The sequence below is a fragment of the Salvelinus sp. IW2-2015 genome, linkage group LG22, assembly GCF_002910315.2.
Source record: "Salvelinus sp. IW2-2015 linkage group LG22, ASM291031v2, whole genome shotgun sequence".
Taxonomy (NCBI): domain Eukaryota; kingdom Metazoa; phylum Chordata; class Actinopteri; order Salmoniformes; family Salmonidae; genus Salvelinus; species Salvelinus sp. IW2-2015.
The window spans coordinates 2,146,935-2,161,827 of record NC_036862.1 but is presented as its reverse complement, the minus strand read 5'-3'; the positions used below and the strand labels follow the sequence as shown (position 1 = coordinate 2,161,827).

The following is a 14,893-nucleotide window of genomic DNA, read 5'->3' as shown; positions in this document are numbered from 1 at the left end:
GAGGGAAATTTACTTAAAACTCTAGAGACATTGTTGTAAATGCTGGGTTGACATGAGACCCTGACCCAAAACTGAACTGGCTGTGGATGTGGCATCTGATGATTGTTTGAAACTGGGTCTTGTGCACGCCACAAGACTGTGTTAGCCCACTGAGCAAAAGCCTAGGTGTTTGCATAAACGTCACACAGCCTCCGTTACACAGGATCAGGATAACGGAGGAAGCAGGGAGAGGCGGAGGTGACTTTCAGGTTGATATGGGGGATGCATTGTCCTGACGACCATGGCGGTATTCATAAAGCGTCTCAGAGTAGGAATGCAGATCTAGGATCCGTTTTTTTATTTTAAATCATATAATGCATAAGATCACATGGACAGGGAAAACCTGATCCTATATCAGCACTCCTACAATGAGATGCTTTATGAATACGGGTCCGGTAATCAACATGAGGAGTAGTCAGCTCAAACGCATTAAACACCAGTGCTGTCATTCTCTCTGGTTCTGAACGCTGCTCACAGCTAGTTAAAACATTTTTGAAATGGGGAGGTTCCTGAAATAGTTCAATAAGAAATGTTAACTTTCAGAGTGGCTGATCAATTAGAGGACCAGTGTTTGTGTGTGTGTGTGTTGTCTTGGGAGAAAGTGCAGACTGCCTCATGCCTGGACTGTGTTAAATGTATGGAGAATGTTTGTTTGGTAACACCTCCTGCACATAAAAGGTTCTGTTGAAGTTGGCAGAGCTCTGCTTGCTTGGCCCTGTTACCTCTCCTTTCACTCCCAAGCTTTGGCTCTGCCCCTTTCTCTCTCTCTCTCTCTCTCTCCCTCCCCTCTCTCTCTCTGTCTCTCCCCTCTCTCTCTCTGTCTCTCTCTCTCTCTCTGTCTCTCTCTGTTATCTTTGCTGAAAAGAGGAGGGGCCAACCATGAAGTAATCAGACACCTGCCCAATTCATGCATGTTACTGTAACTCGCTAAACTGCTCTGACAAGTGCAGGGGTTAACACACACTAGCAGGACTGGAGGCTGGCTGGATGCTCAGCTACATCTCTTTACAGCAACACACGGTTATTCTCCCCAGACGGAGCGCTAGATAACAAACGGTGGGCTGGGAAGGAGGAAAAGGAAGGAGGAGAAAATTCAACAAAAAGCAGAAATACACTGCCCTCGCAGGCTCTCAATGTTGCTCGGACAGAGGTCTTGAACTCTGCGCGGTGGGCTCCTTGCCATTCAATCAGCATGTCTCTAAAGCAGTGGGACGTGGGGGAGAGTGCTGAAGCTGACTGCTCGAAGGGACAGGATGAGGTGGTCATGATTCGCATGGCCAGTCTACATGTGGACCTGTTTCCTGCCAAGGACTTCCAAGGGAAGTTTAAAAAGATGCATCCCAAGAAAAGGCCCACCATTCTGGACCTGGAAAGTAGGTGCTGTTTTGGATGTTTGACGCGCTGGGAAACATCTTGGTGCTGAAGGCTAGGGTTTCATCTGCCAATGTAGTAGTCGGAGGATAAGTCTTGGAACCTGGTTTTAGTGTGGGACCTGTGTAGACTTGATGCCAGAAAACTAATAACAGACTAATTGCAGCTACTCATATCACCACTCTATGAAATACCTCACTCTCCACTTATATTTGTCACGGTTACCTCGAATCTTAGGACTTTTTACTTGAAGATTCATAGAGAAACTTGTGTGCTATGTAGGCTACGGCATATTACTAATTTCAAGTTTTAATGTCACGTGCACACATACAGTGAAATKCCTTTTTTGCAAGCTGTAAACCCAACAATGCAGTAATCAGGATCAATGTAGTACTAAAAATAACAACAGGTAAAACAAAAACAAGAAATTAAAATAAGAAGAACACGAGAAAGGAAGTAAGCTATATTCAGGGTCAGTTCCAATACCATATTTACAATGTGCAGGGATAGTGGAGTGATAGAGGTAGATATGTATAGGGGTAAGGTGACTAGGCATCATGATATACGATAAACAGAGTAACAGCAGTGTATATGAAGATTATATGTGAGTRTGTGTGGGTGAGAAAATTAAGCGTGTGTGTGTGTTGGAGTGTCAGTGAGTGTGCATAGAGACGGTGCAAAAATTTAATTCAAGGGTCAACTCAGATAGTCCGTGTAGACATTTTGTTAGCAGCCTTATGGCTTGGGGATAGAAGGTGTTCAGGAGCCTGTTGGTATCAGACTTGATTTTTTKATTTTTKATTTTATTTTATTTCACCTTTATTTAACCAGATAGGCCAGTTGAGAACAAGTTCTCATTTACAACTGCGACCTGGCCAAGATAAAGCAAAGCAGAGCGATAAAAACAACAACACAGAGTTACACATGGRATAAACAAACGTACAGTCAATAACACAATAGAAACATCTATGTACAGTGTGTGCAAATGTAGAAGAGTAGGGAGGAAAGGCAATAAATAGGCCATAGAGGCGAAATAATTACAATTTAGCAATAACACTGGAGTGATAGATGTGCAGATGATGATGTGCAMGTAGAGATACTGGGGTGCAAAAGAGCAACAACAATAAATAACAATATGGGRATGAGGTGGTTGGGTGTGCTATTTAGAGATGGGCTGTGTACAGGAGCAATGATCGGTAAGCTCCTCTGACAGCTGATGATTAAAGTTAAAGAGGGAGATACAAGTCTCCAGCTTCAGAGATTTTTTGCAATTCGTTCCAGTCATTGGCAGCAGAGAACAGGAAGGAAAGGCGGCCAAAGAAGGTGTTGGCTTTGGGGATGACCAGTGAAATATACCCGCTGGAGCGTGTGCTACGGGTGGGTGTTGCTATTGTGACCAGTGAGCTGAGATAAGACGGGCTTTACCTAGCAAATACTTATAGATGAACTGGAGCCAGTGGGTTTGGCAACGAATATGTACCGAGGGCCAGCCAACAAGTGCATGCAGGTCGTAGTGGTGGGTAGTAAATGGAGCTTTGGTGACAAAACGGATGGCACTGTGATAGACTACATCCAGTTTGCTGCGTAGAGTGTTGGAGGCTATTTTGTAAATGACATCGCCAAAGTCAAGGATCGGTAGGATAGTCAGTTTTACGAGGGTATGTTTGCCAGCATGAGTGAAGGAGGCTTTGTTGCGAAATAGTAAGCCGATTCTAGATTTAATTTTGGATTTGAGATGCTGAATGTGAGTCTGGAAGGAGAGTTTACAGTCTAACCAGACACCTAGGTATTTGTAGTTGTCCACATATTCTAAGTCAGAACCGTCCAGAGTAGTGATGCTAGTCGGGCAGGAGGGTGCAGGCAGCAATCGGTTGAAGAGCATGCACTTAGTTTTACTTGCATTTAATATCAGTTGCAGGCCATGGAAGGAGTGTTGTATGGCGTTGAAGTTCGTTTGGAGATTTGTAGGCACAGTGTCCAAAGAAGGGCCAGATGTATACAGAACGGTGTCGTCTGCGTAGAGGTGGATCAGAGAATCACTAGCAGCAAGAGCGACATCATTGATATATACAGAGAAAAGAGTCGGCCCGAGAATTGAACCCTGTGGCACCCCCATTGAGACTGCAAGAGGTCTGGACAACAGGCCCTCYGATTTGACACACTGAACTCTGAGAAGAAGTTGGTGAACCAGGCGAGGCAGTCATTTGAGAAACCACGGCTATTGAGTCTGCCGATAAGAATGCGGTGATTGACAGAGTCAAAAGCCTTGGCCAGGTCGATGAAGACGGCTGCACAGTACTGTCTTTTATCGATGCGGTTATGATATCGTTTAGGACCTTGAGCGTGGCTGAGGTGCACCCATGACCAGCTCTGAAACCAGATTGCATAGTGGAGAAGGTACGGTGGGATTCAAAATGGTCGGTGATCTGTTTGTTAACTTGGTTTTCGAAGATTTTAGAAAGGCAGCCCAGGATGGATATAGGTCTATAACAGTTTGGTCTAGAGTGTCTCCCCCTTGCCACCTATACCGTGGCATCTTTCCAATCTTTGGGGATCTCAGTTGATACGAAAGAGAGGTTGAATAGGCTAGTAATAGGGGTTGCGACAATTTTGGCGGATAATTTTAGAAAGAGAGGGTCCAGATTKTCTAAACCAGCTGATTTGTAGGGATCCAGATTTTGCAGCTTTTTCAGAACGTCAGCTGTCTGAATTTAGGTGAAGGAGAAGCGGGGGGGCTTGGGCAAGTTTCTGCGGGAGGTGCAAAACTGTTGGTCGGGAAGGGGTAGCCAGGTTGAAAGCATGGCCAGCCGTAGAAAAATGCTTATTGAAATTATCGATTATCGTAGATTTATTGTTGGTGACAGTGTTTCCTAGCCTCAGTGCAGTGGGCAGCTGGGAGGAGGTGCTCTTATTTTCCATGGACTTGTCAGTGTTCCAAAACTTTATGGAATTAGTGCTACAGGATGCAAATTTCTTTTTGAAAAAAGCTAGCCTTAGCTTTCCTAACTGACTGTGTATATTGGTTCCTGACTTCCCTGAAAAATTGCATATCTTATTATTCGATGCTAATGCAGTACGTAACAGGATGTTTTTGTGCTGGTCAAGGGCAGTCAAGTCTGGAGTGAACCATGGGCTATATCTGTTCTTAGTTCTACATTTTTTGAATGGAGCATGYTTATTTAGGATGGTGAGGAAAGCACTTTTAAAGAGCAACCAGACATCCTCTACTGACGGGATGAGGACAATGTACATCCAGGATACCCGGGCCAGGTCAATTAGAAAGGCCTGCTCGCTGAAGTGTATAAGGGAGCGTTTGACAGTGATGAGGGGTGGTCGTTTGACCGCGGACCCATTACGGACGCAGGCAATGAGGCAGTGATCGCTGAGATCCTGGTTGAATATAGCAGAGGTGTATTTAGAGGGCAAGTTGGTCAGGATGATACCTATGAGGGTGCCCATCGTTACAGATTTAGGGTTGTACCTGGTAGGTTCCTTGATAATTTGTGTGAGATTGAGGGCATCWAGCTTAGATTGTAKGACGGCCGGGGTATTAAGCATATCCCAGTTTAGGTCACCTAAAAGTACAAACTCTGAATATAGATGGGGGGCAATCAATTCACATATGGTGTCCAGGGCACAGCTGGGGGGTGAGGGGGGTCTATAACAAGCGGCAACGTTGAGAGACTTATTTCTGGAATGGTGGATTTTTAAAAGTAGAAGCTCAAATTGTTTGGCCACAGACCTTGATAGTATGACAGAACTTTGCAGGCTATCTCTGCAGTAGATTGCAACTCCGCCCCCGTTATCAGTTGTAGTTGGGGAAAATGTTGTAGTTGGGGATGGAAATTTCAGAATTGTTGGTGGCCTTCCTAAGCCAGGATTCAGACACGGCTAGGACATCCGGGTTGGCGGAGTGTGCTAAAGCAGTGAATAAAACAAACTTAGGAAGGAGGCTTCTGATGTTAACATGCATGAAACCAAGGCTTTTACAGTTACAAAAGTCAACAAATGAGAGCTCCTGCGGAATGGGAGTGTTGCTGGGGGCTACAGTGCCTTGGTTGACCTCTACATCACCAGAGGAACAGAGGAGGAGTAGGATAAGGGTACGACTAAAGGCTATAAGAACTGGTCGTCCAGTGCGTTGGGGACAGAGAATAAAAGGAGCAGATTAATGGGCATGGTAGAATAGATTCAGTGCATAATGTACAGACAAAGGTATGGTAGGATGTGAGTACAGTGGAGGTAAACCTAGGCATTGAGTGACGATGAGAGCGGTTGCGTCTCTGGAGGCACCAGTTAAGCCAGGTGAGGTCTCCGCATGTGTGGAGGGTGCGACAAAAGAGCTATCTAAGTAAGGCATTTAGGGCAGAGCTGGGGGCTCTACAGTGAAATAAAACAATAATAACTAACCTGAATAGCAGTAGACAAGGCATATTGACATTAGGGAGAGGCATGTGTAGCCGAGTGATTATAGGGTCCAATGAGCAGCATTGGGTGAGTCAGGGAGCCGTTCGGTATTTGCTACTACGCTAGGCGAGCTGGAGCTAGCGGGCCGTGGCCAGCAGATGGGTCTTTGGCGACGTCACAACGGAAAAGCTTGTTGAAACGACCTCGGACGATTGCGTCGGCAGACCAGTCGTGATGGATCGGCGGAGCTCCGTGTCGGCAATAAAGGGTCCAGGCCAATTGGCAAAAGATGTATTGTAGCCCAAGAATTGGCTGGTAGACCTCTTCGGCTAGCCGGGAGATGGGCCTAGCTTGAGGCTAGCTCCAGGCCAGCTGGTGCTTGCTTCGGGACAGAGGCGTTAGCCAGGAGTAGCCACTCGGATTGCAGGCAGCTAGCTGCAATAATCCAGTGTAATGGTCCAGAGCTTGCGGTAGGAATCCGGCGATGTGGTAGGGAAAAAGCAGTCCGATATGCTCTGGGTTGTTATCGTGCTGTGCTGACTGGCACATGGGACAAGACAAAACACGCGTCCGACCGCTACGCCATCTTAGATTTATGTTACACATTTTGGTTTTTCCATTTATGTTTTGAGGTTGGACTTTTAGCACGTATAGCATATTAGCACATAGGGCTCACAGATTGGTGTCACCTCGTCAGTCATTACGCTGGTGGCCAACTCGTTAGTGGGAAGGTGTTTTACCTGTGTTGGCCCAGGTGCTAATGAGGAGATGCTGGCCCAGTGCTCCAGTGGAGCTTGAGAGATGCTGGGAGAACTACAATTCAGGTCAGCTGAGTAGCGATTTTGAGCTCAACTTAAGTTTGAAAGAAGCCTGAGTTGTGATGTTTTCCCTGTTTAGTGTTTTTTTCACCATATCCTTTTTACTCCCTATCCTAAGTTGTGGGTTTTTCTTTTAGTTTGTCTTTTCAGAGGCAAACCTAGTGGGCATCCATGGTGGGTGTCTTTTWGTGCCCCTTACTAGTCTCTTTGCCAACTTTCAGTGGGCACCCATATCAGTTCCTTTCAGAACCCCTTTTGAACTCCTTTCTGTTTTGCTTGGTTGTTAAAGTGATTTTCTTTGTTCGTTCCCTTTGTTGTGAGCAACATTTTGAGTTTGTCTGGTGGGAACGTAACACCCGCGCACCACTGGCCTCCACTATTTCAGCACCATTTCAACTTCAACATTTCAACATCATCAAATGACCTATGCTTAGTCTAATACAGTGACAGCTAAAAGATACCAAAATCAATGTAAGTTACATATGGTGTTGCTTTCCATGGTACTTATTTCTCTTTGTGTGGGTGTGTGTGAGTGTGTGTGTGTGTGCGTGCGTGCGTGTATGTGTGTGTGTGTGTGTGTGTGCAAGTATAAAAAACATGTTGACTTAGAAACGCCAATGCCATCCTCCTCTTTCATGTTGCCGAAACGGTCTATGACTCTGTCAAACAGTACGCTCTTTTAGTTTTTGTTGTCCTAGGCTATCTGGCTAAAATGCTTGCTCGCTAGCCTAACTTCCTTTCATGGGTAATGATGAGCCTGCAAGTTAASATTAGCATACTGCATCTAGCTACATGTTGAACTTCCATCCTCTCAGGCCAGGGGCAAAATGTATGAATTTATTGTTGGATCAGAATTGCCCTTATAATCATTGGCCAGTATGGAGAATTACGTTTAACCACAAGACCAAATCCCTATCTCCATCCATTTAGGAAAGGGACCATTTTAACTAGCTAGCTAGCCACCGGAGGACAAAGACACAACGAGATGCAACAATTWAAWWTTTTTACATTACATTTTACTTTGGCTTCCCTTGACACTGTTTTTTGGTGTGCCAGGACCATTCAGGTGTGCCAGAACTCACTGTGCCAGGAGTGATGGGCGGATGGGCGGATGGGCTATTATTTATACTTTTTTTTATCTAAGAGAGGCCAAATTCTCACTGTTTTCCTTTGCATTCAATGCTACGGGCGGCAACAATGTCATACTCTTTCTGACCAGACAGCATCAGATAGATGTGCTACACACACAGAGACAGAAGTGCTGTGTTTTGTTCCCTTTGATGATTTCTCCGGTGAGATACATTCAGCCTCTTGTGAATTGAAGGAAAATTATGAAACAGAGAGAGAGACAAAAGATACATTATTTGATATATTTTAGTATTTTTTTCTTTGTCATTTTGTTGGGGAGGCCTGGCTTCCCTTGCCATCCATAAATACACGCCACTGACCACACTGTCAGGTCACTGACCTCCTCCCTTTTCGCAGGATAAGTTACTGCGAGAAACCAGTCAATTATAATACATTATTTATATGAACAGACGTGAAATGGAACTGTTAAATTATGTGCAGTGTCTAAATCTGACTTATCTTGGGCCTTCTCTCCTCTATCTGCATGATCAATCATTAACGCTCAGGGTGGGGACAGACAGCGCATCTTAGTATGTAGCACTTCACAATGCATGTATCACCTCATGGTGGCCACTTTTTGCTGCAGCATAGCCTATAGCTACAGTAACATAAGGACAGAATGCACGTCTAATTCACAAATTTCCATCTGGCTTTTGGTGGTCATCTTATTTTTTATTTGCAAAGATGATTTTTATTTGAATTGCAGTTGCAGAGTTTCAAAACAGCCTACCACTCGAACATCGTTGCTTTAAATCGATGTGCAGATTATTTTGTGCCCAATTGAAATGAATGGTAAATAATGTATTGTGTTATTTTGGAGTCAGTTTTATTGTAAAGATGAATTGAATATGAATTCACAATTCATTCAGGATTATCCATAATCATGGTAGCATCCACATTAATGTAGAAGTGTTTAGAAACACATTTTATTCTTATTTACAATAAAAGTGACTCCAAAATGAAACAATACATTATTTACCATTAATTTATATTGGGCACAAATAATCTGAAACACAACCAAAACAAACAGTAAATGCATCCCACAAGTTTGTAGAGTCAGAAGCGTGATGTAATCATTGTGTGCTAGGACTTTTGACTACTTTAATACACATATAAGGACATTTGTCCCAATACTTTTGGTCCCCTAAAATGGTGTGACTATGTACAAAAAGTGCTGTAATTCCGAAACAGTTCACCTGATATGATTGAAGATATCCTCAAATTAAAGCTGACAGTCTGCACTTTAACTTCATCGTCATTGTATCATTTCAAATCCAAAGTGCTGGAGTACAGAGCCAAAACAACAACACATGTGTCACTGTCCCAATACTTTTAGAGTTCTCTGTATTTCCAAATTAAAATCAAATTCGCTAGCCTATAATTGTAACTTCATAGGCCGCATGTCCTGCACCAGCATCAAATGTTCTCTCCCAGCTTCATGGTTTGAACGACGTGCGTAATTCCAGTCCACGTAATACAGTATAATACAATACAGTACAGTAATACAGTCCACACTCAAAAATATTAGCCTACTGGAGCTTGTTTCATTGATTTAACCCAGAGAGCAAAGCTACATCCAAGGGCTTTGATTTTCTGTGCTGTGTTTTTTCTGTCCAGCGTAATGTGCGGTACACTGTCATTTTCAACCTCTCCCTGATCCAGTCTGTAATACCTACATGTTTCAAGCAGACTACCATAGTCCCTGTGCCCAAGAATGCCAAGGTAACCTGTCTAAATGACTATCTTCCTGTAGCACTCACAACTGTAGCCATGAAATGCCTTGAAAGGCTGGTCATGACTGACATCAACATCATCATCAACACCATCATCCCAGACACCCTGAACCCACTCTGATCTCCATATCGCCCCAACAGATCCACAGATGACGCAATCTCTAAGGGGCGGCAGGTTTGTTTGTTAAAGCGTTGGGCCAGTAACTGAAAGGTTGCTGGATGGAATCCCCGAACTGACAAGGTAAAAATCTGTTGTTCTGCCCCTGAGCAAGGCAGTTAACCCACTGTTACCCAGGCGAAGAAGACATGGATGTCGATTAAGGCAGCCCCCCCCRAACCGCTTTRATTCAGAGGGGTTGGGTTAAATGCGGAAGACACATTTCAGTTGTATAACCCTTTCCCTATTGCCCTTTCCAATCTGGATAAAAGCCACACCTATGCAAGAATTCTGTTCACTGATTCAGCATGAAACACCATACTGCCCTCCAAGCTCATCACTAAACTAAGGACCCTGGGATTAAACACCTCCCTCTSCAACTGGATCCTGGACTTCCCAACCGGGCCGCCTCCAGGTGGTGAGGGTAGGTAGCAACACATCCGCCACAATGACCCTCAACACGGGGGCCTTCAGGGGTGCTTGCTTAGTCCTCTTCTGTACTCCATTTTCACCCACGACTGCGTCACCGCGCACGACTCCAACACCATCATTAAGTTCGCAAACGACACGACAGCGGTAGGCCTGATCACCGATGACAATGAGACAGGTGGTTAGAGACCTGGCAGTGTGGTGCCAGGACAACAACCTCTCCCTCAACATCAGCGAGACAAAGGAGCTGATTGTGGAAATGGAGGGCCGATCACGCCCCCATTCACATTGACAGGCTGTAGTGGAGCGAGTCGAGAGCTTCAAGTACCTCGGTGTTCACATCACTAAGGACCTATCATGGTCCGAACACGCCAACAAAGTTGTAAAGAGGGCACGACAACGCCTCAGTTGGCTGAAAATATTAATCATGGGCCCTCAGATCCTCAAAAAGCATCACCGCTTGGTATGGCAACTGCTTGGGATCCAACCACAAGGCGCTACAGAGGGTAGTGCGTACAGCCCAGTACATCACTGGGGCTGAGCTCCCTGACATCTAGCACCTAAAAAGGCCCTAAAAAAATTGTCAAAGACTCCAGTCATCCAAGTCATAGTGTTCTCTCTGTTACGGCACAGCAAGCGGTACCGGAGCACCAAGTCTATGACCAAAAGGCTCCTGAACAGCCTCTACCCCCAAGCCATAACACTGCTAAACAGTTAATCAAACGGCTACCAGGATTATGTTTTTACACTGCTGCTACTCACTGTTTATTATCTATGCATAAGTCACCCTACCTACATGTACAAATTACCTCGACTAACCTGTACACCCGCATTGACTCGGTAACAGTACCCCCTGAATATAGCCTTGTTATTGTTACTTTGTGTTATTTTTTATTTTATTTTTTACTTTTGTTTATTTAGTCAATCTTTTCTTAACTTTATTTCTTGAACTGCATTGTTGGTTAAGGGCTTGTAAGTAAGCATACAAGGTCTACACCTGTTTTATTCGGCGCATGTGACTAATAAAATTACATTTGATTACATTTTGTAATTTTTTATTTTATTTAACCCCTATTTTACCATGTAAGTTGACTGAGAACACGTTCTCATTTACAGCAACGACCTGGGGAATAGTTACAGGGGAGAGGAGGGGGGATGAATGAGCCAATTGTGACACCATTTATACATTTAAAAAAAATTCACTGGCTCTATGCACACTCACTGGACTCTACCCACACATGCTACACTGACACTCCAACGCGCGCACACACACACACACACACACACACACACAGCACACATCACACACACACACCACACACACACACACACACACACACACACACACACACACACACACACACACACACACACACACACACACACACACACACACACACACCACACACACACACACACACACACACACACACACACACACACACACACACCACACACCACACACACACACACACACACACCCAGACACAGACACCAGACACAGAAGGGTAGCTGCTGCCTAGGGATCCAGAATAAAATACAGAAACAGTGTCAATGCTGAGCATGACCTCAGTGTTGTACTGTCAAAAACTGATCCCAGAATAGACCTGCTTGTTGAAAACTTCAACCAGCTACACACCTCTCATTAGGACTGTGTGTGTGTTTTCTGGTATACATCTGTGTTATGTGATCAAGCAGTGTCTTCCCATTCAGAATACAAGTTATTTATTGTATTTTAACAGCAACAGTTCCAACCAAATGTTTTTTTTCAACAATACTTTCTATAGTAAGATGTACAGCAGGCCTGATCATTTTTCTTCTGTATTGTTACTTAGGGTTGCACTATTAAAATGATAAAAATACAAAACTGAGATACCTTATTTCCATAACTATTCAGACCCTTTAATATGAGACTCAAAATTGAGCTCAGGTGCATCCTGTTTCCATTGATCGTCCTTGAGAGTCCACCTGTGGTAAATTCAACTGATTGGACATGATTTGGAAAGGCACACACCTGTCTATATAAGGTCCCAGTGCATCTCAGAGCCAAAACCAAAGCACATGAGTCGAAGAAAATTGTCCGTAGAGCTCTGACACTGTCACGTTCTGACCTTAGTTCCTTTGTTATGTCTTATTTTAGTTGGTCAGGGCGTGAGTTGGGGTGGGCATTCTATGTTGTTTTTCTATGTTGTTCTGTTGTATATTTTTTATTAGTTGTTATATATTTTTATATTTATTATTGTTTTGGCCTAGTATGGTTCTCGATCAGAGGCAGGTGTCAGTCGTTGTCTCTGATTGGGAGCCATATTTAGTAGGCCTGTTTTCTATTGTGTTTTGGTGGGTGATTGTTTTCCTGGGTTTGTGTTTTGTCACCATTCAGGACTGTTTCGGTTTTCAATTTATTCTCTTGTTCTTTTGTATTGTATTATTCCTCGATTAAATTATCTTGTGGATAACGTACCACGCTGCATTTTGGTCCTCCCTCCTTCCACCAACGAAAGCCGTTGACAGACAATAGGATTGTGTCGCAGCAAGGATGACTGGGAGAAGGGCTACCAAAAGAATTTGTGAAGCATTGTAGGTCCCTAAGAACACATTGGCCTCCATCAGTCTTAAATGGAAGAAGTTTGGAACCACCAAGACTCTTCCAAGAGCTGGCCGCCCGTTCAAACTAAGAAAATCGGGGGATTTGGGAAACGGAGAGCAGACAGATGGTTATTTTTGGYATTATAAGGCACAGGACCCTACGGCGTTCACAGAGCGCTTTGTACACAAATGTCAGTCGGAACTGGTCCAGAACCCCTCAATGGGGAACTTAACATCTACGATTAACCCCCCACAACAACAGCGCCACGGGCGCCCAGTGTGGCAGCCCCCCACTCCAAAACCTGTATGTTGGGTTAAAAGCGAAAGTCAAATTTCGGTTGGACCTTGTGTGCAATTGACCGATAAAGTGAACTCTCTCCCTTATGAAGCTTGCATTATCCCAATATTATGAGATATATGTTTTGACTGAAAAATATGTGTTGAGCCAAATTCCCAGTAGGAAAAACTCAATAATTTCAACATTGTTTTGCCCTCTGTGTTACTGATGTTGGTAAAGGCATTACTGTGGTAAAAATATAAATAGTCAGTCCCGAGTTGATGTGCAGGGGTAGAAGGTAATTGAGGTAGCTATGCACATATAGGTATGGTTAAAGTGACTAGGCAACATGATAGATAATAGACAGTAGCAGCAGCGTGTGTGTGTGTGTGTGTGTGTGTGTGTGTGTGTGTGTGTGTTGGGATGGGTTGTCAGTGTACTGTAACCTCCTGTACTATAGCTCCCATCCTCTCCCAGTCTGAGAGTCTCAGGTTGCTCAGTGACAGGGCTCAGCAGCTCTAAGAGGGACGAGTCCCTCATCGCTATCATCATTATCAGGCCGCTGCAGAGACAAACACTGGTTATCATTAACTGAGCTCCGCTAAGAGGATTGCTTCCTGCACTTCCAGCCTCCATGTAGTTATTTAAAGGGAGCTTGCACATCGCCGCCCTGCATGCCTGCCTGACGCGCGGCTTTAGATACACAGAGAGAGAGGGATAGATAGGAAGAGAGAGGGCAGGAGGGAGGGTGGAACAGAGAGGGACGTAGGGAGGGAGAGGAAGAGAGAGGGAGGGAAGAGAAAGAGAGAGGGATTGGAGAGAGGGGAAGAGCAAGGGAGGGAGCAGGAGACAGGAAGAGTGAGGACAGGGAGAGAGAGATAGTGGGAGAGCGAGCAAGTGCAGGGAGAGAACATGATGGAGTGAGAGAGCAGAGAGAGAGCGAATGAGTGAGTGAGCGAGGAGAAGAGAGATAGAGGGCTGAGCGCCAGGAACAGGAGGAGGAGGAGGAGAAGGGGCAGCGCAGTGTCAGTTTGTTCTGGTGCTCGCCAGCGCAGCAGAAGTGTTATGCATCACAGTGTGGTGACAGTGACAGCAACGGCAGCTTAAACTGCTGCTCCAGAGCTGCAGGAGTAAACAACAACAGTAGCATCAACAGGAAGACGTTCTACCTGTGTGCAGCCTGCATAGGCATGGCCAGCCAACAGGACTCAGGCTTCTTTGAGATCAGCATCAAGTCTCTGCTCAAGTCCTGGAGTGGATGTGAGTATACACTAGTTTGCCGGCCAGCCTGCCTGGCTTCCAGCGCAGCATGCTTGTTTAGTGCTGTTAGCGTTAGCTACCACACCAGACTAAATTTAGCGTCAGTCATTCAGAATGACAGACAGCGTAGAGATGATAGCGTAGCTTAGTGTTGCGCACATGTTGGATGAACTACTTAGTGGTGCTGATTCACTATGTGTTTTCCCCCAAGTTTTTGGGTTTTGGCTCCTTTTCCTGTTTGTGGGTAAGGGTCAGGGTAAGACTTCTTTCTACGTGATCTGCCTGCCGTGGAGTTTAAATAGCTGCTGTTCAATGCTGGGCTGCCTAATAGGATTAGGGAGGTTCAGCTCTAGAGTACAGCTTCACCACCCTGCCGTCCCATAGAGAGGCAGGTTGGATAGGATGCTATTTGATGTGATTTATTAGGATCCCCATTTAGCCCGACGCCAATGGCGACAGCTAATCTTACTGGGTTCCCGGCACATAGCGAGAAATACATTACGTACACAAGAATTTACAGTTTACATACATTTAAAAACATTAACATGTAGTGTGTGTGCATCTATCAGTTCCAAATGCATGTCAGTACATACACACAGCAAGTAGGTCACATGGGGGAGAGATTTTGGGGCCATGAGGTGTTGCTTTATTTGTTTTTTGAAACCGGGTTTGCTGTTCACTTGCCCTA

The 14,893-nt window shown here is 44.8% G+C and overlaps 1 protein-coding gene across 3 annotated transcripts in view; it reads left to right on the top strand.

Moving 5' to 3' along the window:
• The first annotated feature begins 996 nt into the window (after positions 1 to 996).
• LOC111949429 (protein furry homolog) overlaps positions 997 to 14,893 on the top strand; it is a 211,227-nt gene continuing 197,330 nt past the window's right edge. For 2 of the 3 annotated variants that reach the window (XM_070433935.1, XM_023966584.2), the window contains exon 1: positions 997 to 1,412. In XM_070433935.1, coding sequence (XP_070290036.1) covers positions 1,232 to 1,412 — 181 coding nt within the window. In that variant the 5' untranslated portion in view covers positions 997 to 1,231. Of the gene's footprint in view, positions 1,413 to 13,837; positions 14,206 to 14,893 lie in introns of those variants that run through there. The other variant, XM_023966586.2, reaches the window with a different exon arrangement.